Genomic DNA, 27,696 nt, shown 5'->3' with positions numbered 1-27,696 from the left:
GACTGACAGACTGCCAGTACCCAGGGGACAGTGGACCGATCTGGGGTCTGCAGAACCCTGGGAGTCCCTGGGAGGGAGTATATGATGCAAGATGAGAGAGAGGAAGAAAATACTTTTAAAATGTTTTTTATAGAATTTAAATATGTTTATTTGTCACCTATTTATTTAAAATGTGTAGGGTTTAGTGTGGACATAGTGGTCTTATAATTTTCCTATAGGTGTCATCTAAGTGCACAAGACAAACAGACAATCAAACGCAATGACAGACAACAGACAGAAAGACCAGTTAGTACAGTAAGCAACCCTATAAGCAAACAACCCGAAACAAAAACAAGGCATGGATGAGCTCCTGTAAACTTTTGACTCTTTGCTGAGTAATGTTTTCAAGATGTGACTTTGTACAGTCCCGTCCAACAGTCAGGGCCTGTCAGGGGCTCTGGCTCCCTGGTCCGCAGTCTGTCTGTCTGTCTTCCCACTAGGTCATAACAGCAGTATACAGCTGGCCCGGCCACATACTCTGATATTAGAATTTTTACGGTACCGTCCCACTTGGGCCCACAAACAGCTTGGTACCATTACAGAGGCAGCGTTTTAGGATTATTGCTACGAGGCAATAGAGTATGAGATCAAAGCACTGCACACACGCGCACACACACACATAAACGTGAGCACACACACACATGCAGGGAGGGATTTATGTACTGTAGCAGGAGAGGAGCAGGGTTGAGTCAGGGAAAACAGGAGGACAGAAGGGCCGATGAAGCATCTATGTGTGTGTATCTGTCTGTGTGTATCTGTCTGTGTGTGTGTCTGTGTGTGTGTGTCTGTGTGTGTGTATCTGTCTGTCTGTGTGTGTGTGTGTGTGTGTGTGTCTGTGTGTGTGTATCTGTCTGTGTGTGTGTCTGTGTGTGTGTATCTGTCTGTGTTTGATGAATATTCTTTAATCATCTTCAATACAAAGGATTGATAGAGCCTATGAATAACATAAAATTATATTATGTGCTTGGGTTTTTATTATCAAGTTATCAAATGTCCTCAATACAAGAACGAGAGAGAGAGAGAAACAGAGATCGAGAGAGAGAAAGAAAGAAACAGAGAGAGGGAGTGAGAAACAGAGAAAGAGAGAGAAGGTGGAAAAGAAAAGAGGAAAGGAAAAAACTTGAGAGGACGAAATAGTAGAAGATAAAAAGAGGATACTTAAAAAGGAAGAGACGTAGCTCTAGATCCTCATGGTACAGTAGGGCCAGACAGTGTTAAATGACCCCATGTCTTATGGCTTCTGAAGATTATATCCACAGTCCACACCAAGGTCTGAGACCGGCAAGGCTGACATGTTAACCTTGGAAGAGTTTTAAAATAATTTTGCTCAGACGTCCCATCCTCACAGTTTAGACTACAGACACAGATAACTTCAAGCACATGGCAGTGAGAGGTCAAATTCTGTAAAGAAAAACGGCACAAGAATATATCACACATAACCTGACTGATGCAATATTGTAGGGCAATTTATTGTAACATTGAGTCATGTAAATAACGCTGTGAGATTTTTTTGTCATATATTTTACACTCTGCAGATAATTACAGCTCCCAAAAATGTGCACTGACTTCAATAAATCTTTCATAGGTGTATGCATTTTCCTTTTATTTAAAATTATTCACATTAAAACTAACAAACTAAGGCGATCAATTATAAGACATGCTAATAATGCTTATTATTGACAACGTGTTGCCAGACACAACCCCCTACAACAGACTAGTAATTATAAACTAGTATATAGTTAGAATTTGTGTAGAGTGGCCACTTAGCAATATCAACAGCCAGATGGGATTGATTTCTACGCAGTGTTGAAGAGGCTGAGAGAGGGGGAGAGAGTAAAAGAGAAAGACAGGGAGGGAGAGAGGGTAAAAGAAGGGCATGGGTGGAAAGAGGAGTGGGAGAAACCTAGGAGGAGAGGCACTTCCAGAGAGACCCAGGTAAAAGGACAGCTGGAGAAGAGGGAAGTCAAACTCAGGGTGAGCTGGATGAGGTGGTCTCCAATGGTGAGCTGTTGTGGTTACTGACACCAGGGTCCTCCTCCCTTACGGATCTGTGGTGGTCTGTGGTGCTTCTTTGGTGGTCTGCTGTTATCCGCAGTGGTATGTAGTTGTCTGTGGTGGTCTGTGGTGGTCTGTGGTGGTCTCTGGGAGTTTGAAGTGGTCATGTCAAAATAAATTTGTCTAGAGAGACCTGTTTGGTTAAAAAACACACGCACACATACAGACACACACACACACACATTATCTCTTTCAAGTACACACAAACAACCGTACTGTAACCCATCCAATAACACAACACCTAGTGTCAATCTACCAATCAGTTAAAGCCCTATAGCCTGTGAACTTTGACCTGGGAACTAAGCAGATGTCGAAAGGTTATCAATGCAAGGTTACAGTGCATCACAGTGAGATGGCTTTCCAGAGTAGACAGGTGAGAGAGACAAGTACAGGTATTAGTATATTAAGTGCATGTATTTAAAGTGCCTGAATGGACATGGAATCAGACATGTATGTATGGATGTACAGTACATACTGAAGACCCACATGATACCCCTACTCTCTCTTTCTCTCTCTCCCCCTACTCTCTCTTTCTCTCTTTCCCCCCTACTCTTCTCTCTCTCTCTCTCTCTCTCTCTCTCTCTCTCTCTCTCTCTCTCTCTCTCTCTCTCTCTCTCTCTCTCTCTCTCTCTCTCTCTCTCTCTCTCTCTCTCTCTCTCTCTCTCTCTCTCTCTCTCTCTGGGTGTTGCTTGTCACATGATCATGATGTAGGAACACAGTTTACTCTTCTTATCAATAACTGTTGTAACAAGAAGGGCAACACAGAGGCTGACCCCACAACTCACACACATACACACACTCATACACACACAAAGACACGTACACACACATGCAAATATAGTACACACAAACAAAAAGAAACAAATGAATACACCCACACAGATCCTTTTATGACACTGTCTTCAGAGTTTATGGAGGCATTCAACTTTTCTATACTCAGCAGACAGCAGACAGTCACTAAATCCCAGCCATGCATTCCTGTACAGAATATGAATTATCACTGAGGGGTCAGTATAAACGAGGGTGCAATAAGTCATCTTTTCATGCAGCATAAAGGCAATGTTCCTCTGTGAGGTTAGATTTATGGTCAAGATTTAAAGGTAACATGAGTGTATTCTTATTGTGTCTGAATGCTTACATGTGTATGTCTATCAACTTGGGTATGTGTTTGTGTACTTTATATATGTCTGTGTGTGGTGTGTGTGTGTGTGTGTGTCTGTGTATATAGTGTGTATCTGTGTGTACTGTGTATGTGTGTGTGTGTGTGTATACTCCTCCTCCACACTAAGGCTAGTCCTGCTTCGAGCCACATCACTCCATCATCCCAGATATGGCCTCAGGCTAGATAGCAGGTCTGCAGGCGCACAAGACGTTATGTCCACTCTGTCATGTTTACTTACAATGATAAGCTATGATGGATCCCCCACCAGCGATAGACGCCACAGCAACACACACAAACACACACCACACACACACAGCATATTGATAATCCCCACAATTCTAAACCACTCTAACATGAAGCACCAAACATATACACCAAACACTAAACATGTCTTGTATTAAGGCATGAACACATTCCTTTCATCTAGAGACATAAGACACACACGCGCATACACACACACACACACCCACACACGCAGCAGATTCAGACTGGCTTCGCTCTGCAAACACAGTCTTTGCGGTTTGATGTTGTGTGATCTGTGATCGTTTGGGCAGCCTGCGTAGTGTTTCCACTGTGTCAGTTTACTTTACTGTGGCGTGAGGCCATGCGGGGATCAGAGCACAGACGGCTCACTCCAACTATCCTGGACCAATTAAAAAGACTGATGAGGCCCCTTCTTATCAAATCATCCAGGGTGGGGGCCAGGGAGGTGGGGGGTTGTGGAGGGTGCATGCAGCAGGCAGTGAGTGGGTCAGAGGAGGTAGGGGACATACTTATGTGTGTGAGGTGAACTGTGTTAGTAATTGGTCCAATCCAGGCAGTAACACATACAGATATAGACAGTAGCGCATGCAAGCGCACACTGAAACAGAAACGCATGCAAACACACACTCACAGCAACACACGCTGACACACACATATTCAAATACACTGCTCCTCTTGTTCACCCCTCCCATCCTCCCCTGTCCACTCTCCTTTGGTTTCCTCCCTTCTTTCTCTCCCTTTTTTCATCAGTTATTTACACCCAAGGACGCGTCAGACGCTGAGGAAAGCGAGGGAGTGGGCGGCTGACAAAGAGAGTGAGAGAGAAGTAAAGGGAGAGGTGAAGGGAGGGAAGAAAACGAGCATCTCCTAGACACTGCTCATCCGCCCATCCTTCTCTTTCATGACCCCTTCCTCTCTCCTCTGCCTGCTTTTTCAAGGTCATGCTTCTTTTCCTACTCCCTGCTGGACAGAGAGGTCAGATAGAGAAAAGAAAAGATAGAGAGGGAGAGAGATACAGGACAGAGGGAGAGGGAGAGAGAAATAGGAGAGAGAGAGACAGGAGGGAGGAGAGCAAGAGAAAGAGAGAGAGAGAGAGAGAGAGAGGGAGAGCCAGCTAAACCGTTACAAATCTTTCTGCTTATCAGGAACAACACACTGATAACCGAGTCTCCGCTCCCCCAACCCACCAGATTCATCTCCCAAAACATCTCACACACCCGTAGAAAGATCTAGAAATATGGAGATAGGAAGGAGGGATTGATGTTGCAGTCTCAGATCCACTGATGCGAGAGGAGGGAGTGTGACCATGGAGAGGTAGAAAACACTGTGGCCTTTGTCAAAGCAGGAAGGGCGGGTTCTTCTTCATTGGATATGACAGTGATTTCTGAGATAATAACTGTCAAGATTTACGTACATTGGGTTTTATGAAATGCAAGATTGTGTGTGTGTTTTGAGTGACAAATAACACCTGCAAGTAATGATGTGAAACTTGCCACCTGTACTCCCTGACATCTCATCTCCTCTAACAAAAAGTATCTCTTGTCACCCCATCTGACACACACACACACACAAATACAAACACTTACACAGTATTTTGTAATGGTACATAAGCCAGGGCTAAGTGTCTCCACAACCCGAACCCAGCCTCTAGCAATTTAGATCCCCACTGAATTAATGTACCCTCTGGGGAAAGCGAGCCCCAGCTCCATCTTTTATGGAGATACATGGGCTGAACCCTGACAGGATAAGCCCAACCACTTTACTATCACACTAAATGATGACCTGTTTAATACTTATTACACTGCCAGTTATGTAATAAAGGCGCGTATTTATCATGTGGAGTTGTAACTGTGGCTCGTGCGTATCCTGATTGCAGGGTGGAGAGTATGAACTCTGAGGATCAGTTTAGAGGTGAAGAGGGCTTCTCTGTGACATTTAGTTCTGTTAAACACAGTTTTTAAATAAAGTTCAGTAAAGTTCCATGAAGTTAAATAAAGTTTGATAAAGGTCAACTTTGACATCATGTAAGGAGTATCTCTGGCACAAGATGGCTGAATGTAACAGTGAAAAGCATCAGAGACGAGATGTGAAGCTGACCATAGATAATTCAAGAAACATCTTCTATTTTGTGTTACCATTCATGTACTTTCTATTTGGATAAATTACGATTACCCCATAACAAACACAGACACTTACAAATAAAGACAATAACATATGAAATAAATAATGGAATGGTTCTGGTTACCTATATTGTGTGTGTGTGTGTTTGTGCAGACACATGGATGCGTGTGTTTGTGTACATGCCTGTCAGGATGAATGAGTTTGTCCATGAGTGTGTGGACATGCAACACACACTTTCTTCTGCGTGCCTTGGTGTGTGCGTATGTGTGTGAGCGGTGGACGTGCAAGGTTGGCGGGTCACCACGGGCCCAGCCCCAGGTTCCCACAGCCTGGCGGAGGCCGTCTCTGAGGTGCTATCAGCCTCCGTCTCCGGCCCCCCGGACCTCCAGCCCCTGACGTCAGCCTGGCCTGATAAGGGGCTCCGCCATGAGAGGGGAGGGGAGGGGAGGGGGGGTTGTGGAGGAGAGGAGAAGGGGAGCAGGGATGAGGGAGAGAAGTGTGTGTGTGTGTATGTGTATGTGTGTGTGTGTGTGTGGGGGGGGGGGGGGGTTACACTAACAGAGCCAGCCCTGGATAAGGACACAGACAGATAAGAGAAGAGTGTGGAGCCCTATTGTTTCCACTGATCCTTCTGAGGCTTCAACTTCTCTTTCTTTCGTTCTTTCTACTTCTTTCTTTCTTCATCTCTCTCTTTCTTTTTCTCACCCTCTCTTTCTATCTGTCTCTCTTTTTCTTTCTCTCTTGCTTTTTCTGTCTCCCTCTTTCCTCTATCCGTCTATCTCCTCTCTCCCCCATTTTTTATATCTTTCTCTCTCACTAGTTATCTCTTTACCTCTCTTTCTTCTCTGTCTCCCTTTATGTCCAATGTTTCCCCCTCTCTCTTTCGACTCTTTCTCTCTCTCTTTCTCTCTTTCCCTTGGCTCCTTTCTCTATCACTCTTTATTCCACCTTTCTCTGTCTTTTTGTCATTCTCTCTCTCTCTTTCTCTCTCTCCAAAAAAGAATAATTATTCTCTTATTGTAGTTGTGCGTCCCCGGCTGTCTCTGGATTGAGGCTTCCTGCTCTCCAATGTCTTCCTGCTCCTGTTTGTGCTGTCTTTCACCATGATGTGATGTGGGGGTTGATGGGGGGGGGGGGGGTTATGGGGGACGGGCGAGACTCAGAGTATACGATAAGACGATACACAGTTTTCTTAGAAGTCCTTAAATAAATCCTTAATTTTTGTTTCTCCTTCTGTCCTCCCCTCTCTCCTTCTCTCTCTCTCTGCCTCCTCTCTATCTGCCTCCTCTCTCTCTCTGCCTCCTCTCTCTCTCCTCCTCTCTCTCTCTCTGCCCCTGTAGACTCATGCTAGTCTCTAACTTTAGCCTGCTTTCCTCTACCCTCCTGTCTTGGTGAACCCTGGTTGACCCCCCGCTACCCTCTCGATGACACCACAATCGATTGTTTTGAGGATTCCACTTCACCTCCACCTGACCCAAATTACCCCTACCTTGGCACTCTCTGTAACCTCACTTTACAAACACACACACATACACACATGCACACACACAAACACATGGATACACGCACACCACCCCACTGCCAACCACATCGTGTCGCCACTGAGGCTCATTATTATCGTGTTATCAGCTATGTGAGTGTGAGAGTGTGTGCGGGACAAAGTGTGTGTGTACGATCTTGTGCATGTGTGTGTGAACGTGAGTGTGTGTGTTTGTGTAGTGTTTGCTTTCTAGGCCCAGGCTAGCGGACTTTGGCCATTGCTTATCATTGGGAGAGGTCCTGGGATCCCTGAGTTTCCAACACTAAAAATACACCACTTAATGGAGCCTACACACATACACACACCTACGTAACTTACTACAGAGGATCATGCAATATCAAATGGTAGGTTAAGGGAGAAGGAGCAGAAGCAGGCTGTCAATCAGATGAGTCAAATTTTCTATTGGTCTGTCTGTGAACCCTGAGGATCACATGACAGGTTGAGAGGTTATATTACAGTCAGGTGATGAGGAAGTACCCCTACCAGAGCAAACCTATTAGGTCAATTTCATTCAGTTACAAACAGATAGGGCAAATTTGAAATACAAGGAGTTTCCATGCATTAATGTGCTGTTAATTATTAATAATACATATCATAAAATGATACGTTTATAAATAAGTGTTTGTAATATAACACTAAATAATTGATGTTAATAATGGGGTGCTGAACATTTATTTACTTTTCTCTTCAGTGTGACCGAACCTACAGCTTGAGTATTTAGTTAATTATTTAGTCTAAGTCAAACTTCTAGCTAAAGAAGTTTGTGTGTGTGTGTGTGTGTGTGTGTGTGTGTGTGTGTGTGTGTGTGTGTGTGTGTGTGTGTGTGTGTGTGCGTGTAGGTGTGTTTGTGTGTGTGAGCCGCTGAAGCCCAGGTGTCTTGGTGAGACATTAGTATCCACCGCCTGACCTTACCTGGTCAAACAGACCTCCTCCACAAACATAGATAGCTTGGCATAACATGCACACATATACACACACAGTCATTGGACAAAAAAACACACTTTGTGATGGTCAACACAAAGGTTCCCATTTCACAGAGATTCATAAAAATGGTTTTATGTAAAAATCCACGTAGTTGAGCAGACACTTTTATACAAAGCAAGAAGCAGGGAGGGATTTGAACCTACAACCTTTTGAGCTTCTGAAATGCTCTACTACTGAACTACACCCATCATCGTGTGTGTGTGATGAAGATAGGGAGGATGATGAAGAGGTAGACCTAGTGCAAGACATCAGTATTAGTGCTGACTGAGCTCAGGTTGCAAGAGTCAGGTCTGGAGGACAGCTGACACACATAGCTGCAGACAGACCTGCTGTCAGCACACTAACATTGATCTGCTCTGATAACTACCTGTTCAGATAAGCATGGAGAATGTCTGTGAGTGAACAACAAACACTAACCCCCCCAGACACACACACACACACACACAAATGCACACACAGCACACAACACACTGGCACTGTGATCTGCCATTGATTGGCTTTGTTTCTTAATTATGTTAGATAAATGCTGACACGCACACACACATACCACCACCCCCCTTCCCTCCCCCCCCAACACACATACATACACCCACAAAGGAAAAAAAACATGTCAGCATTGCATAGTTTGAATGTACAAACTGAGTATGAGGTTCATGACGGGGATTAAGTAGCATCTCATGATGATAATGAGGATGATAATCAGGGGCGTCAGAGTGGGGGGACAAGTAAGACAGACTACTCATGGCCCTAATGAGTGGAGGGCCCTTAAAACGCTGTGTTGAATGAAAAAGCGGAGTTGCAATCTTTTCATGGGGGCCAAAATTCTTAACTGCGCCTCTGATGATGATGATGATGATGATGATGATGATGAAGAAAAAGCTGATGATCGCGTGTGTGTGAGTGTGTGTGTGTCTGTGGGTGGCAGTCCCAGTTCTGTTTCTTCCTGCTCCCTCATTTGAAGACTTCTTCCTGGAGCCAGTAGTTCTAGTGGGGGTCCATCTGTATGTGTGTGTGTGTTTGTCGGTGTGTCCAAAGGAAGAGGGGCCACAGTGGGCCACTGACCCCTGATACAGGGTCTCAGCCCCAGCCAAGACGGGGACAGCTTTCCTGGTGCCTTGTCTGGCTGGAAACACACACGCGCACACACACAAATAAACACACACACAAATCCTTCAAGTGTCCACATCCAGTTGTCAAAGAGGATTCCAAAAATATGCAACCTGAACACATGAGCACACACACTCTCTCTCTCCCTCCCACACACACAAACACACACTAACACACATACATTCAAACTGGTCCCAACACCCGATCTCATCCTCCACCTCACACTGTCCCCCCACACATGGACATTCCTATCTGCTACCTCACCCAACACCTCATTCATACACACTGACAGCCCACACACATACACACCCACATACACAATTGTGTCCACATGCTCTGGGCTCTGGGGGGCTCTGTCACTGATGTATCACTGAGTGTCAGTGATACATCTATGGCATGTGTAAATAAACAAACACAAACAAAAACACACTTCACGTACAGAGCGGGCATACACACACACACACACACGCAAACACATACAAATTAAGTCTAAATTTCCAGTCATGCTCTATTGACATCATGCCAAGTCATGTAATCACTCTTCCAGATATACACTCCTAACCTGGCTGATGGTGAGTCATTCCTGCAAGTCCTTCCAGAGTGTTCCTCTAGCCACGATCCAGGTCCATAAGACAGCCATTCTGGCACCACTATCAGTGGTAAAGTTATACATTGATGCTGCCTTGTTTCCAATGGAGTAATATTGGTCTATTTGTCTTGACTCTGTCATGGTGGGGGTCAAGGACAGCAAAATCAATACTGTAAGAACAAGCCCTGGGACTGGGCACACCCTTTTAGAACACACACAAGCAAACACGGAAACATATGCACGCAAAGTTTCGAGTTTGATACTCTTCCTTTTGACAACACTGAAGTGCCTCTAATGGGTGAGGGAGGGGAACAGATAGACGATGAAGAGAAAGTAGAGAATGAGAGTGAAAGAGGAAATGAGAGAAGAGGAGATGAGATGAGAGGATGTAGGGCAGAAAGTCATTATTTTTATTTCAGTTATTCTGATCAGGCAGCTATCATGGTCACTCCTTGGTGGGCAGCTGAAGACACAAGGTTGGGACCTAACCCCATGGAGAGAAGAAGGAAACCCTGAGCGATATAGAGAGAGAACTTTTTCTGTGAAGGCTGGCCACCCGTCACTGTGGCCACGGTGACAGCCAGAAACATCCTGTTTTTTAGCCAATGGCCTGATAGCTCGATAAAGTTTGCAGGACACACACACACACAAAGCACGTATCTCTTGATCATCGCCATTTTCTTCCAACATGGCAGTGTGTCAGTCAGCCTGAAAGAAAACTACTACCCTGGACACTAATGATATAGGCTGATTGCAGGTCACAATCCAGCACATCAATTTTTTCATTTTCAAAATGTTACACATTTTGTAAACAACATCGCTGATGAAACTTTTTTTGAGGATTTAGATATCATGGATATTATTACAGTATTATGAGTCACATAAACACAAAAGTGCTCTCACACACACACATACACACAGGGGTAATTTAGATAACTCTGTAATGTATGAATGTAATCATTGGTGCAGATTGTGAATTTACACACACTATCTCTCTAATTCAATCTCACACACTAATAACTCACCCCTCTCTAACACATGCATCTGTGATATGCTTACCTTACTTTTCTGTGATATAGGGAGTTGCAGGTTTTTCTGACGATTTTAGAGTTCTTAGAGACAGTGATGTACTGTGATGAAAAATACAATATACATTTAGCCTATATATTAGACTACCAGAGATAGCCTATAGGCGCTAAGGTCCACGCGCAATAGCCTGTTATTTGGCACTAGCCAGGTTCCTGCGACGCATCACATAATTCAAAGCAAGACTGTCAGAGGGAAGTGGCCGGACAATGAAGTGGCCTCGTGTGTTTACGTCCACAAGTGTTGATGACAGATATTAATCTGTCCGCGGGGACAACAATTTGCTCGAAACCGGTAGGCCTACTGCTAAACACTTGGCTGGCGTCGAGAGCTGGCCCTAGAACTCCTTCACATTGAACTATTCTTTTCTCTTTGAGAAATTTGTTTGAACGACATTGACCTCTTACTAATGATTTATGAAATAATTTATGGAGTTGTTGTTTTTTGTCATTTATCATTAATTCATATTCATATATTCGTATAAAAGTTGTAGGTCGTTTTTATTTTATTTTCATGTCAATTTCAGAAGTATACTTTCTATTAAATCTGTGGAAAATTAAGGGTACGATACGATAAAACATTTATAGAAAAAGTTACCAATATTCCCATAATACATTAAGGGATTATGTACCGGCATAATCCGATATTCCCAGAATAATTAAATCTGGATTGATATAGGCCAGCAAACGCTTTTCACAAATGAAAAAAAGGGGTAGTGGTAGGCCTATAGTTTAAAGGGAAGGGATGATCAACACAGTTCTTTGTTTCCTGACCATTTATATATACCCTGCGCTAAAATGAACGTGCCTGAAAAACGTGAGCAACTGTGACAAATTGCCAAAAAAATATATATTTTAAGAAATGAGAGGAAGAATTGCAAAAACGGTGTAGCTTCTATCATGCGTGAATGTGTTAATGCCTAAAGTGTAGGCATAAGTCATTGCACTTTCCATTTTCAATGAATACGCTTGTGGGCGAAATATCGGCTACATTCAGTAGGATATCTATATCTCCAAATTATGTTAGCCTATGATTTAGGACAAAATAATATTTTTTTTAAACAAAGAACATTAAAATGTTCAAGAATTAATTGTATTTAGTTGACACAAAAATGGTAAGTGACCACATAACCCATAGGTCTATTTAAGCAAAAATATTTTGAAACGACAAAATTAGGTGCAGCAAAGAGGAGGTGAGTGTTTGAGCATAGACAGAAAGTGAGAGACAGAGAAAGAGAGAGAGACAGTGTGTGAGAGAGAGAGAGAGAGAGAGAGAGAGAGAGAGAGAGAGAGAGAGAGAGAGAGAGAGAGAGAGAGAGAGAGAGAGAGAGCGAGAGAGAGAGCGAGAGAGATAGAGAGATTATGACAAAGAAGCAGGAATCTTGATCATTAAGTGGGAGAGGTAGCCTAGTTTGTGTCTCTGCTCACCACTCTCTTTCTCTCATGTTCTCAGACCCGTCCTGATGCTGCAAGGCTCTACGGAATACTGTTTTTGAACCGAAGACCAACGTTGAGGGGACCGAGAAAACTTTTTATTGCATTACAGTCTAGTGCGTAAGCAAGTTCCGTGCGGGCAGGGCACAGGTAGGCTATCAGCACCGACCACCGACGCGGATGGTCCCCCCAAGACGAGGATATGTACCAGGGTATAACCATGACAACCAACCACGGACCTCCGTCTTACGAGCACGGTTTTCTACACAATACCGCGGCTACTTCACCGGTGTACGTGCCCACCACTAGGGTCACCCCCATGATCCCGACGCTTCCTTACCTCCAGACACACGGGACCTCTCAGCAGAATAGCCCCGTGTCGAATCATTCGGCCTGGACGCAGCCTTGTGCTGAGAGTGTGCCGTCATATAACACTGCCAACGCTCACCATTCTCCAGTGTCCTCACGCTTCACGTTCTCCACCAGTCCACCACTTTCCTCTGGGGTCGCCGCAGCGAGGGAAACGGCAACTTACTCAAGCCCTTTAAGTATATCCGCCAACGGGAGGGACCACTACGGGACACGCGGCCTCACCGGGTCTTACCACAGCCCTTACCCGGCCTACATGGGCCCAAACATGGGTGGGACGTGGGCCGCGTCACCCTTTGACAGCACCGTCCTACATGGTCTTCAGACGGGGGGACCAAGTGCTGTCAGGCACGCCAACTTAGGTGAGAGAAAATACACTGTTGACTTATCGTTCCATATACGACATAAAACTCAAATTGGTTTTGGATTATCCTGCAATCTCAAATCAGGATTGTCACCTTGTCACCTAAGCCTAAATATTTTCATAATCTTTATAGCCTTGGCCTGCTGTAAAGTGCTTTGTTGAATAATAGCCACATAGTGAGTAGCAGGCATATTGCTTTTGAAGCACCAGCCATAGGATGTAAAATTGTCTAAAGATGAGTCTGATTCTGATTACAGATTGAATCTCGATTATTATAAATAGGTAAAATAGGCTATAGGGTCTATAGTTATACATATATATTCTCATCAAATAGAGCCATCCAATCGTGATCTTAATCGCCCTCCATGAAAATCCAACATACCTTAAGGTTGTCAATGTATCGAACAATGTTGACATTTTCCTAAACCAAGGACATCTATTGCACAGTTAATAATAGTCTGTTGGTATTATAGGCAATTTGTTTTTAGATTGAGTGGCGTAGATTGTAAGGCTATACTCCAACTACTTTTACACATAGCCTACCATTGAACAAAACGTTAGAAAAAAGTGACTAGTGTTCTTCGAAAAGATCTCTGTCGTTTTGATTTCTGCCAAAGTGGACATTCGCAAAAGATGTTCGTCTCGTTATGAAAGTTGAATCTACAGGCTGTATGTCGCTTTATAAACGTGTATGAATAACTGTCATCATATGCCAAAACCACGGGATAAAAAAAAAATCTGAGCTAAAAAAAAGTTTTTCTGAAGGATTCAGAAATAAACATAGGCTAAGCGATACAATATATTCATGATTAAGAATGACTAATAGCCTTTACTTCGTCTACATTTCTTTTTTGCTTGCACGGCAAATCGAATAGCCTAGTGATCATCTAGCCACCAAGAAAATATTCAAGATTAATTGTAGGCTGAAATATATTACCTATAAAGGGAATTTATAGTCCACATAATTATTGACATTTTATAGCCAAACTAATTGTATTGGCGGTCGTGGTCAACAAAAACCTTTCCATACAATGTCAGGCCCGCAATTGATGTGGTTATGTGGTCAAACATATCCAAGGAACACTGATGGGCCTGTCACATACGTTACATCGCTAAATAGGATATCTGAGGTTATATTAACTAAATTGTACTGAATTTGACATTTCTTTAGATATCATATACTTCCATTGCTGTCGTTATTTGGTAGGCCTAATTAGGCCTACATGTTTTATTCAAGCCATGCGTGCACATGATCCTCATTCTCGTTTAGGATTATTTTAAGACAATGGGCCGGTAATACATCGTATTTCGTTCGTATTTACATGTTTTCTTCCGTTGTCTTTAAAATAGCAGAATCAAATATTTTAATTGGTAACATTTAGGTATTTAATTATAGGCCAGGCCCAATGCACGGCAATGACGCACGCCCAAACATTTTTTATAAGCATAATTCAAACAGCACTTAATATCTCTTGGCTAAAATTTGAACCACCAAAATCAATATCCCAAAAAAGGAAAAATTATAGGCTAAATTATTTTGAAGCGACAATTTTTTGGGGACTTCTTCAGGATCTACCTTCTGTTGATCTGTTGCTTCATTAAATGAAAAAACGGTTTAGACATAAAAACAATTATTCTTAATTATTGAACAGGGGTATTCATAAGGAAGATTCAACGGTGGAAAAAATAAAAAAAGATAGTAATAAATAGTCATTTGTCTGGTGCACCATGGCGGCTGCAGGTGTTTGTGCGGGCCTGGTTCACACTCTACTCAGATAAGAACAAAATTCCACACATAACAACGCGAATGGGAATGTAGGCCTGCCTACCCCCAATGTGTCTTAATGCCTGCACAATGGACTCTATGCCTAAATAAAGTCTAAATTTAACAATAAATTAATAAATACAACTTCTTAAAAACTATGTTCTAGAGACTGTGCCATTTTACTCATCATTTAAGAAAAAAAGACATTTTACACTTGTAATGAGCCAGTGCATACTATAGTTATAGAAGATCCATCTCTAAAAACAACAATATTAAATTAACAGAATAAGCGGTGGTACCCTAATATAGCAAACATAGCAAAGTAGTGCAACATGGGCTTTCACAGAAGCAATCTGCTTCATTTGAACAGATAGCTGCGAATATCTTGACTTGGGATCAGTTTTAGTTGACAGTGGGTATTGATCTGCCCTGGTGGTAGGTTCAGCTGTACTCTGGACACTCTCTTATCAATTGCCACCATATAAGATATGAGTTTCACAACAGAGATCGATAGTCAGCACCTGTGGGTGAACATATAGGTCCCTTACCATAAGACTTGACAGTGTACATATATTCACTTATCACATGATTATTGTTGTTGTTATCATGTTACATGTGATTAGTTATTCTCTCTGGAGTTTGCGTGTACATCACTGCTATCTATGATATGACATAGAAAACTCCTTAAACCGTTTTTGGATCCAAATGCAATTATCGTCAACATATCTTCTCAGACTAAACGCAAGGGTAGCAAAATCCCACATGAAGTGTATTATCACATGTTGATCAGTGATTGACAAGAATCAATAGCTGTGAATGAATTGGTTGAATAATGACATTGCATTTAGGTGATTAGGTTTGTTAGTCTAAAACCTAGATTTACATGACTGCTGAAGTGTGTAAATGTGATCAATCCACTGAGCTGGTGGTGGCCATGCTTTGGCTACAACAGGGTAGGGTTAAACCCTAATTTCTCACCTGACTGAGTAAAGGCACTGTTAGATTAAACCACAGCATTGTCCAGAGAGATGGGGAGAGAAAGAGAGAGAAATATAGACAAACAGAGAGTGAGAAAGAGACAAAGACCGAGAAATAGTGTGTGTGAGAGAGAAAAACATACAGAGATAGAAATAGAGGAAGTCTATTACTTCATTGAGGATGTGGATGGAAATTCAAATTGACTCTCCCTTTCCTCCTTTTGAGTAAAAAAGAACATCAGATTATCAAGACTATCAGAATATCATATATGTAAATGTTATACTGTGTTAGTAGTAGTGGATTATTTAGGTCTCAGATTCCCCTCAATGTCTTGATGATGTCAGCAGGCTGGACTTTTATTTACTTTTTGCAAGCTGAAGCAAAAATACTGACCAAACTTGTTGGTCCTCGAGAGGTTGTACTGTAGCCAATCATTTCTTCTGGATTGTTTCATCGACGTGTACTAATCAAAATCTAAGAGTCACTTGTACATTTTAGAATGATACTTTAGAATCACTATAAACTACACAGTGAGACTGGCATGTGTCCTCTCTGCTCCTGTGGAGATAAAGCTACACTGTGGCTGGTGTACAGAGGCACACTGACACACCAGCAGACCCGTTGTGTATTGTCTTGTGTTTCTGCGATGTGTTGGCTAGCATCTTCCCTGGCCCAAGGACGCCCTGCCCTGGCCTGCTCTGCAGCCCCATAGCTTTGGCGTCAACAATGTAGGAAGTCAGCCTCTGCCTCCAGAAAGGGCTGCTAACACATTCCTCCAGAACGCCCCACACAGAGATAAAGAGGAGTGCTACAGGATATGATGTCGATGATATCCATTAATGTTCCACAAAAATAAATCCCACGTATATTATACATACTTGCTATGATGTTGTGCAATCACACATACAAATACAGAGACACGCACACATAAACATGACACTTTTAATCATTATTTTAAATCAAAACATTAGGTTCAGGAGACTTTCATCACGCATCTGTGAATTGTGTTAGATATTCATTCATAGGGTAAGTATACTATTGGAGAATGGAGAACAGAAAGCGACATTGTTCATCAGCTGCCCTTCTGTAGCTGTCTCTACCCCATCGTCTGAGTGACTAAGAGCTCTCTGGGGAGATACTTTCTCATGTCTGAGAGTAGAGAGTCCAGATAACATCCATCAAAGGCCTACAGTAAGTGTGAGGAAGAGACATGGATGGGAAAGAGAGAGCAAGACTGATAGAAGGGGAGAAAGAGAGAGGAGGGCGAGTGAGTGTGTGAGAAAGAGAAAATGACAGAGAGCGGGGGGGAAAGAGAGAGGGAGAGAAGCATAGCGACAGTAACAGTGTTAGAGCGATTGAGAGAGAGAAAGAGAGAGAGAAATAGAGAGTGAGAAATACACGGGGACAGCAACATGGTGTGAGAGTGATTGAGAGAGAGTGAGAGTGAGAGAAAGAGGGAGAGATAGACGTCCTCTGGGTTTGGATCTCTATATCAGCTCTATTTCCATCCTGGCCCTTTATCAGAGGCTGGTCCGTCAGATAAGCAGGGTTACAGAGTTCCATTGCTGCTGTGTGTGTTTTTAGGACAAGCTGGGGGACAGCGCTCTCTGCTAGTCAAAAGATGCAACTGTCAACAGTAAAATAGATGTTCTTGAACTTTGTATCCCCGTTGACATAATTTAGTTCTGGTGCAAATGCTGATGTTGTCCTCTCACTCTCTCTCTTTCTTCCTATCACTTTCTTCCTGTCTCTCTGTCCATCCCTCCATCAGAGTTGTATGATGACTTTTCTGAGGGTCGTGAGTGTGTTAACTGTGGGGCTATGTCCACCCCTCTGTGGAGGCGAGATGGTACGGGCCACTACCTGTGTAACGCCTGTGGACTGTACCACAAGATGAATGGCATTAACCGACCGCTCATCAAGCCTCAGAGGCGACTGGTGAGTCCCGAAACACAGCTCCTACTCCACTCCTCTTTCCTTGCTTCTATCATATCCCTTCTTTTTTACAGCCCTTCCTTCTTTTCATGGTCTCCTTTTCTATAAATTGAATTCTCACCTTCTCTAATCCTCAGTTTTGCTTGCTAGATCCTACTTGATGAGCTAAAGTGATGTGTTTGTGGTTGTCTTTATTTGGGATCCGGTTACTAGTTCTTACTGTAAGAATAAAGATGACTGTGTGTATTTTTCTAAAGTCAGGAAGATTTTATGTTTGTCCGTGCTGTGTGCAGTCTGCATCCAGGAGGGTGGGTCTGTCCTGCACCAACTGCCACACCACCACCACTACACTGTGGAGGCGCAACGCAGAGGGGGAGCCCGTCTGCAACGCCTGCGGTCTCTACATGAAGCTGCATGGGGTGAGAAAGGGGGAGAGAGATGGAGGGGGAGGGAGCAGGTTGAGAGTTTAAGATGCAGGGTAGAGAAAGAGAGAGAGATGGAGAGAAAATAGAAAGATAGAGTGTGGTGGAAGCGTATCCACTAGAATGGTGGATATGATTCTTAGTTTTGGATCTGGGTTTATAACTATTAGACAAAAAGCTGATTGGAGAGAGAGTTAATGTACACCTCAACAAAAATCATGACCAGTTCAGACACACAACAGTACTAGCACAGATTCACACGAAGACACAAAGACATGAAGGTCAGAGGATGGAATTGATCGTAACTAGAGAAAATAAAGATAACATATAGCCAACAGGTGCTCATTATTCAATCAGGCAGACTCTTCCTCGTAGACACAACAATATTCGAGGGCTTATCATATTCAGGACTCCTAGAAGCTACAGTGTAGGCCTACAAGGTCAAGTACAATGATTCTCTTGACCCCAGTACTCACTTTACACCCAGTGCCTAGAAGGCTACTGTAGGACTGTCACTGATGCACAATATAGGTCACAGTAGAAACACATATATATGAGTAAATAATGAGACAGAATACATGAACAGATACTGTATTAAGGTAATATAGTAATACATCTACTGATTGGGAATAAGATAAGAAAAATAAGCACTTAGGAAATCCTTGATTTCTCCCACGAGAGAGAGAGACAGAGAGCATGGAACAAAACATAGAGATTGACTTACAGAGAGAGGTTTCTTGACTTAAAGCATTCATACAATTCCTTTCAAAGTCCAGGTGTGAAGTAGGAATTACTGGAATGTCTCTGTCTCCTCAGGTTCCTCGTCCCTTAGCTATGAAGAAGGAGGGAATCCAGACTCGCAAACGTAAACCCAAGAACCTCAACAAGACCCAGGCTGGTCAGTACCTAAATATATCATTTTGTTTAGTGTGTGTGTGCGCGTGTGTGTGTATGTATGTGTTTGTATGAGCGTTTGTGTGTTTAGATGAGTGTGTGTGCGTGTATGTTTGTGTGTTCCCTTATAACGGTCCCTTATCTCTGTGTAGGAAGTGCAGCCTCTGGTGACCACACCCCGACCAGTACTCCTGTTGCCTCTAGTAACGCAGAGGAGACCAGACAGATCAAGACAGAACCTGAGACACACAGCCTGTACTCACATCCCAACACACACACCCAGGTGAGCTCACGTTCTCTCAGAAACACACATACATACGCACATAACATCTCTCTCTCTCTCTCTCTCTCTCTCTCTCTCTCTCTCTCTCTCTCTCTCTCTCTCTCTCTCTCTCTCTCTCTCTCTTTCTCTCTCTCTCTCTCTCTCTCTCTCTCTCTCTCTCTCTCTCTCTCTCTCTCTCTCTCTCTCTCTCTCTCTCTCTCTCTCTCTCTCTCTCTCGCTCTCGGATCCATCTCACATCTCTCCTTCTCCAGGTGTCAGCCCTCCCTGCCTACATCACCGCCCAAGGAGGGGCTCTCCCCCTCAAGATGACCCCTGGGGGTCACGGAGGTGCATCAGGCTCCAAGAGTGAACCCTGGAACAGCCTGGTCCTGGCCTAGAGGAAGGCAGCGCCCCCTACAGGTTCCAACATATCTCAGACCCCATATCCTCAAAAACAGACCCAGTAGCCCACAGTAGACCTGCATGGCCTCCACCACAACGCAGGTCCAGAACTAGGGTCTCTAAAGGAAACGGAACCGAGATCTGCAAAAATAATTGTGTAGTAAAAGGGTGACTGAATGGATGAATACACCCAGAACTGCTGATCAGCATTGGTAGAGATCTATGCTCGATACTCAAGTTTAAGGGTCAATGGTAGCTGAAAAGCTACAGAAGCTCTAGCCATGGTTGTCTCCATTCTACAGCTCAAAGCAACCTTACAATTGAAAAAGACTACTATGCCAAAAACAAGAAGAAAACAAATATATATTTGTTCCTTTTTTTTAATTATTTCTATATACTGGTTTCTCTGTGTAAACATTCTGTCATTCTCTTGTTTCACAAGTTTTACAGTTTACCTGGTCAATTTTCCCTTGATGTCAAGCCAAGTATGTTTTGCAACATCACATCAACATGATAGCAAGATGGCAGACTGACATAATCTATAGTTTTGGACTGTGAGTGCTAGATGTGACTCCAGTTAAGAAAGTATTGTCTTACAGTTTGTCAAGAGGAATTCCCTTGAAGAACTACAGTCTAACAAACTCCCTGAAGAGAGTATATAGTATGAAACAAGATGAATTACATCGCTCCATGTGCTAAAGCAAAACAATTACATATACAATTTTAATTCTTCTTCTCTGTATTTTTACATTGCTCTGAGGCAGAACCAGCTACTTCTCCCTTAGTGATACCTTGAGTATTTTTTCTAAGATACTCAGTACAAAAAACATACACAAACAATTTGATGTCTCTAAGACTGCAAACTGTCTTGTGTTAAACTACCTATAAGAAGCTGCTTGAGGTGAATGTGATTAGTTGTTTGTTTGGTTGAGTGGTTGATAGCACATTCACCTTCTATTGAGCAAACGTTTAAAATCATCAATTCTAATGTGCTACAGTGTAAATGTTGTTTTAGATCAATGTAAAAGTATGAAGCCACACTTCCTGGTTGGAAATATACTGAAGAAGAAGAAAACATCTTCATGAAGAAGCCCTGTGCCTTTATTCTATAAATGCTGTTCCTATTGTTCATGTGGCTGTTTTAGAAGAGACTTTACATTCAAACATCAGATACTGTAAGATCTTCACCTTCTTACATTTCTTGTGAAAAGCCTAGGGATTGTGTGGCATGGGATTATGTGGCAAATGGTCACAAACATGTAATTTACCATTATAAATCTATGAACATTATGTTAAAATTCCACTCCAGTATAATTGTCTAACACATATTTGTGAAATACTGTAAGTAACTTTTAACAACATGTACACTGTTACAAAAAAGGGTTCCAAATGGGTTCTCAGTTTGTCTCAGTGGAAAACTTGAAAATGAACCCTTTTAGAAAAATAAAGTTTAGTTTAACCTTTTTTCAATGAAAAGGTTTGATTCACTGTTTAACTCAGTGATTTAACCAGGATCCAGAATGGGTCATTCAAAGGTTCTTTCAATAAGCCTGCCATATGGATTACGGTAGAACCCATTATGGTTCTAGGTAGCATCTTTTTTCTAAGAGTGTACCACTGAGACACAGTTGAGATGGGCTTGTGTATCTTGCTGATGTCGACGTGCACTAACGCTGAACTTGATACTGAACCTGTCCTCTCTGTGCACCTGTAGCTCTTTGAGAATTGTAATAAAGACAAGCATATATTTTGACATGTGTGTTTCAGTGTTTCTATACAGAATATGAATAACAGTTTACAAGTAAAGATAAGGTACTCAAAGGTTCTATAAATATATTGGAGGCTCTTGTAGGATAATATTTCAAAGAATATTTGGAAAGAGAACAGAAAGAAGACAGATTATTTTCTGTTTCATATCATTAAAAAGCTCTCCCTGGGTACTGTTATGCCTGCCAGAGAAGAGGTCTTCTCTGCTCTGTGCTGAATGCACAGTATACAGTTGAATCACATACAAAAACAATGTTTTCCACAATTCAGGATTTGACACTTGCCTTGTCATCTGCTAACTTTATCTGTCCAATGTGCAGGTAATGTTTTGTGACAGCTGTGATGTCGTAGATATAAAGCTGGACGGTGCACTTGCTGAAGTTCTCAATCAGCATTTCTCTTAGAAACTCAGCAAACTTATCCTGGACCATGTCTCTCCAGCACTGCTCAAACGATGTTCTCATCTTAGCACGCACTGTGTCACATATTTGCGAGTTAAAACTCCAGCCAAGGGTGAAGGTGGTCCCTTTCTGAAGGTGTTCATGTAAAGAGTATGTTTCGTCCGATAGAGAAGAAGGCAGAGCTTCAAGCATGGTGGATATTTCTTGTGCCAAGCGGTCTTTCTCATCTTGCGAATCAGAGTTGGAAATATTGAACATTTCTGTCCTGTTCTTGCATAGTTATACTCAGGGGGAATTTCATATTCAGTGCCTTTGGCCCTAGCAATTTTCTAATGGCAGAGTAAATATTTTCACACAAAGGAGACTGGTCACTCTCAGTGCTTTCCTGAATTGTCTTTAAATAGGATTGATAATTGCCACTCTGACATATATACTCAAACTGAGGGTAATTGATGTCTCGGAATAGGTTTTCTTTTGTCCCTTTGAACCCCCAACACTTCTTATAACCAATATGGGTCTTGACACCATATTGAGTGTACCACTCGAAATCCTTCCATACCAAGTTTAACATGCACGGTTCTGAATTTCTGGCCAAACAGGGAATGTTCAAGGTGAATATGAACACAAGCCAGCCATCCACAGATTCAATTAGCTCCTGAGTTTGTTTAATGATGGTATCCTCGCTGTGCTCTCCCTTCCTATAGTTGGGATAGTAGGGTCCATACAGGCAGATCTCCTCAGGCTTCTCTATGGCAGCCCATGAGTGTTGCTTGTCCTCCCAGCCGCATTCCTCTATGATGTCATCACGGAACATCAGAATCTTGCTGTTGATAGAGTCTTCAAGAAAAACGTAATTGACAGTCTGCCCAGACTTGAGGTGTTCCAGAACTCTGTCCACTGACTTCTGTGTGTCGGTCCAGGAAGATAGCAAATCCAAAATACTTTTTTCATGAGTTTTGTCCTTGCCCTTGGCTCCATTGTCCAAACAAGTCTCTGCCTGTCCCAGCTCATATATACCTCTGAAATAACACCACAACATTATAAACATAATTTTCTTACAGTTGTTTTTGTTTTTACACCAATATCATTCCAATCAAAACTATTAATGCAGCCAAAACAAATTAATTTCAACAAACATTTAAATAAGATAAACATTTAAACTCATACATTTAAAATGAAACAAATATTGTAATTCTTATTCGCAATGTAATGTAATGCACATTCACATCACTTTCCTTCTTAGCCAGTAAATTTACTATCACACTCAATTGGCAGCATCAACCCCCACCTTCTCCATTCCATGGCTGGTCCTTTTCAGTCTAGCCGGAGAGCTGGTAGGAGAGCTGGTAGGCTGGGGATAAAACAGATAATTCTGCTGCCCTGATCCGGATCTGAATTCAGAGTCAAAACGTTTCCTTTTACATACTCCAGTGTCAGTTGTTCCTTCAGATGGAATACAATAGAAAAAGGTAATGAAACCATTTTAAGAGTCTAGAGTTTGTATGAGGGGAGGTGTGGATGTGTGTTTTCCCCTCCAGGCGTGTTTAAGGTTATTGTAACAACAACCGCTTATCTCATGAATCATGAAGTATACAGGTTTGACAAGATTCATTCAGGAGGATCATTAAACTGTTGAAAGTCATGAAACGTTTTTCTTTTAAACATTTACATCTATGCATTTAGCAGATGCTTTTATCCAAAGCGACTTCCAAGAGAGATACCCAGTCCCAGTTTACTTACGCTCCATGTCAATGTTGTCTCTGTTACTAGACCAGGTGTGAGAATACCACAGTCTTACCTGAGGTTTTAATACTGTAGGTAAGATGTTGTTGACCTCAAATGTCCGCAGTGATCAGCAATACTAGCAAGTCCCACTACAGCAAAGTATAAAAAAGATGGTTAAAAACACAGGAAATATTTATGACTCCCTTGCATGTCCAGACTGCTTGTGGAAAACCTGTTGGCCAAGCAGTGAGCTGAAATGTCACAGAATGCAGAACGCTGGATGGTGATGCATATCTCATCTTAGCCAATCAGAATGCTCAACAGTTCACAACTTGGGAAGTGACATCGGTGTTGACTGATACAATTGTCAGTTGAGTTCATGTTTGGTCATAAATTGTAGTAATAAACCTCTTTCACCTCTGAATGATAACATCTCATCTCCTTCACTCGACTCCTACCAGTTGATAAAACTGATCCCATGATCATTTAAGTATTAGGTGAAGTATTTTTAGGTGAACTTTATCCAGTCACTGCTTGTTGTTTATAGGCTCTGGGCCATGCACTCTGAAAGAGGACGGTGAACTGAAACAGTGTTGATGTCAGAGAAAAACTAAGATAACATAAAGCCAATAGGTGGTTGTTATTATAGGCAGGTGGATACTACATCATAGAACTGTGAATGTCATCAGAACACAGTAGGTGATAGTAAGAGCATATATATACAGTATACATTAAATGGATAATGAGACTGAATATATGAACAAATGACAGGGTAATAGCTGGTCTACTAATTGGGATTAACACATAGGAAATCCAATTTCTTCCACGTCTGGATGCCCTTGATCAAGGCATCAAGCTAATAATGTTTTACTTTTTTGGTGGGTGATTGACTAGTACTGAGGATGTGTGTTTACTCAATTCAACCCCTGACTCCCTAAACATACACCCCCACACCATGGTACATGGTTGGTTGCTTTATGTCAGCAGCTCTCCAAACCTGTTCCTGGAGGGCTACCCTCCTGTTACATTACAATCATGTTACATTACTCCGGGAGAGTTGCCCTTCTGTAGGTTGACATGCGTGTGTGCATCCCTAAAGATGAAACTATTTGAATAATCTCTACACACAAACAGGGGCGTGTAAGGTGGAGGGGTGTGACAGAGAGAGAGAAAAGTTATTTTACGTAATGACAGTAAAAGAGAGAGAGAGAGACAGAGAGAGACGGAGACAGCGAGAAAGAGAGAGGAGTGGGAGGAAATTACGAGAGGAGGAGGAGAGAGTGAGGTGCTCCGGTGTACAGGGGCGTGGCCAAGTGGTGGCCAGGGGGTGCCACGGCCCCTAATGGTCAGAATGGCCACCCTGCCTGCCGCCCCCCCCCCCCCCCAACCTCACGGCACGGCAAAAATAATAATAAAAAAATACAAAAAACACTCCTGAACAGAAACGGTATAAAGCTGAAATAAATGCATTAGTGTAGCGGACCTTTCTGTGTTCTACGGAAAAGGGGGTGTTTTGGTCCCTCGGGGGTTGGGGCAGACGTAAGCGTCAGTTTTAACAGAGAATGTCTAATATGTCTAATATCCTTAAACAGGCTCTGGTTTTAGTAAGAAAAAGAGCTGTTCGAATACTATGTTTGAGAAAACTACAAGTTGTGCTTGAAGACTGTGTCCGTGTATAATTATTTACACAACAGAAAGTGATCTTGGATGAACCCATAAAAAGCTTGGCTACATTAGTATTGTTTTTATCAAGTCGTCTTATATTGTACTTTATATATATTATATATAATACTTTTCTTTAAAGATGACACAATGAAAAGGATAAATGCCTCAGGGGGAGACAGGAAAATCCATGCTGTTTTTGCCAGCACGCGCACTAGAGACCTGCAAGCAGCAACTAGCACGACAGAGAATGTCGCAGAAAGAGATGTAAGGGAGGAGCTAGTGGAGAAAGCAGAACAGGTGCATAAAGTGAAGAAGCCAGTGGCAGTGAATGTTCAGGAGACAAGTTGTCAGAGACAGAGCAGGAGGAGGAGAGTGATTCTGGGATAAGAGAACTGAATGATAAACAAGTCTGCCCTCCAGGTGAGTGGTTATCAGTAGCCGAGGAATGGGACAGGGTCGGTCGGGTTATGGCAAACAAAAATCATTTTATGGCTGGCCATATAATAAACATATATTTATTCAATCTGTCAAATGTTAATGATTGCATGTTTAGTCTTAAAAAACAACAAAAGAACAACATGTAATTGGAAGTGGATAGCACTTATGTTAAAAGCTGATACTAATGGGATTCTTTGGTGTTTTACAGACATTTCCAAGCCCAGGGGTGAAGCTCCAGCACAACCTCAACTACAGGGGGTGCCGTTGGGCCCTAATATAATGGTAGGGGAAAAGCTGTGTCTGTTCTATTTAGACATATCTGGTCACCCCAGACAGACACTCAGATATGTTCTCAAGAAAATAACAAATAAGCTAACAAACAAAAAAGGCAATTATGTATTTACATGTATCTATACCTACTCTCACTCACACACACACACACACACACACACACACAAGCAAACAAAGAGTGCCCCTTCTAGACCTGGTTTGTCAGTGCTCTGTTTTCATTCAGCACCACAATCTGTTTAATGTAGTAAGCTAGTGATATTGTTCACTGTTTGTAGTAATGATACTGTTCAATGTACATTGTATATATTGTTGTTATTTGTTTTTCTTTATGTATTATGGGACATGTGTGTGTGATGTAATGTTTTTGCTTTTCTCTCTCTTTATATATACATATCTATATATTATCGCAAATGAATGGAATACTGCACTTAAAATGCTACAGTTTACCTAAATAAATTATCGCCTAAAATGAATATTCATATTGTGTCTTTCTGTCACTTCCAGTAAAAAAAATCTCCCCGTCTCATGTTAAGGTCCTGAACCCCCTCACATAATCACGACACATCGCACTCGTACATTATCTAAGCACCCATTCCAATAACATGGGATTATCAATAAGACATCATTAGTGTCCATAAGAAGGTTCAATTAATTGTTTATGGCTAGATGAGCCGTTAGAAAACTGCTGCTCTGAGTGATGTAGTGTGTGAGTTTTAAAATAGTATTTTTTGACAATCAAGTGCCACCCCCCAGAAATAATGTCCTGGCTACGCCCCTGCCGGTGTATTCTTACGTAGTAAGGGAGTCTACACCATACTACAGGTCAGTGTGAGTCAAAGAGAGTGTTTGTGTATGTATGTGAGAGAGAGAGTGTGAGAGATATTTCAGGTGTGTAGTGTGTGGGTAGAGAGATACATTGTGAGAGAGAAAGTATATAAATGGGTGAGTGAGTAAAAGAGAGAGAGATCGGGTACATTCCTAGAGTTCTGGTAGCCAGGTAATCCACTACATACTTAGCTAGCAGAGGCACAGCTTATCTGGCACTTATGCCTACTGGCCTGCCCTGGATCCAAGCTCTGACATCTCTACCTGGTGTAATCCATTACTGTCAACGGCACGGTTGCCTTTTTTCTGTGGCCTCATTGATAAATAAAAGTAAGCCTCTTTGAAATAGTCAGCGCAGACTTCATTTCAATATTTGTTCTTGCACAGTGACAATGCATGCTTTTTTTAAAGGTGCCATCAAGACTATATAAAAATATTTACACACACAGATTAAATAGGTTTGGCTACACAAAGTTATTAAGGGACAAGCATGAATTATAATTCAGCATAAATATAACAAAATAACACACTCAATAAACAGAACTCCAACAGACAACAAGGTGGTTGTTCAGACTGAAAGGTTTAATGTACAGTCAGTGTGACAATGTGACATAAAAATGTAATGGCTTGACTCATGTTTCCTCCACTACAGTACGGATGGTCTCTTCGGTGATGCACAGAGCCAATCAAATCCCTTGGTTTTCTTGGGGCGGGGCATCACCCCAGACGCTCTCGTTATTCACTGGTCGCTTAAAACTGAGCCCATGCTCTTCTAAGCCAATTGAAGCCGTCAGCCGATCTCACGACTTCTTG

The 27,696-nt window shown here is 42.2% G+C and overlaps 1 protein-coding gene across 2 annotated transcripts; it reads left to right on the top strand.

The window, feature by feature from the left end:
• Nucleotides 1–12,321: 12,321 nt before the first annotated feature.
• gata4 (GATA binding protein 4) lies at nt 12,322–21,524 on the top strand. 2 transcript variants are annotated; one of them, XM_062467687.1, is made up of 6 exons: nt 12,322–13,111; nt 17,628–17,794; nt 18,049–18,210; nt 19,030–19,111; nt 19,260–19,390; nt 19,642–21,524. In XM_062467687.1, the coding sequence occupies exons 1-6, from the start codon at nt 12,583–12,585 to the stop codon at nt 19,765–19,767; spliced, it is 1,197 nt and encodes a 398-aa protein (XP_062323671.1). In that variant the 5' UTR covers nt 12,322–12,582; the 3' UTR covers nt 19,768–21,524. The 2 variants fall into 2 exon arrangements, with proteins under 2 accessions (XP_062323671.1, XP_062323672.1); XM_062467688.1 differs by having other exon boundaries at nt 12,323–13,111; nt 18,085–18,210.
• Nucleotides 21,525–27,696: the final 6,172 nt, after the last annotated feature.

The sequence above is a fragment of the Osmerus eperlanus genome, chromosome 8 (genome assembly GCF_963692335.1).
Source record: "Osmerus eperlanus chromosome 8, fOsmEpe2.1, whole genome shotgun sequence".
NCBI lineage: Eukaryota > Metazoa > Chordata > Actinopteri > Osmeriformes > Osmeridae > Osmerus > Osmerus eperlanus.
This window is presented reverse-complemented; position numbering and strand designations above follow the sequence as displayed.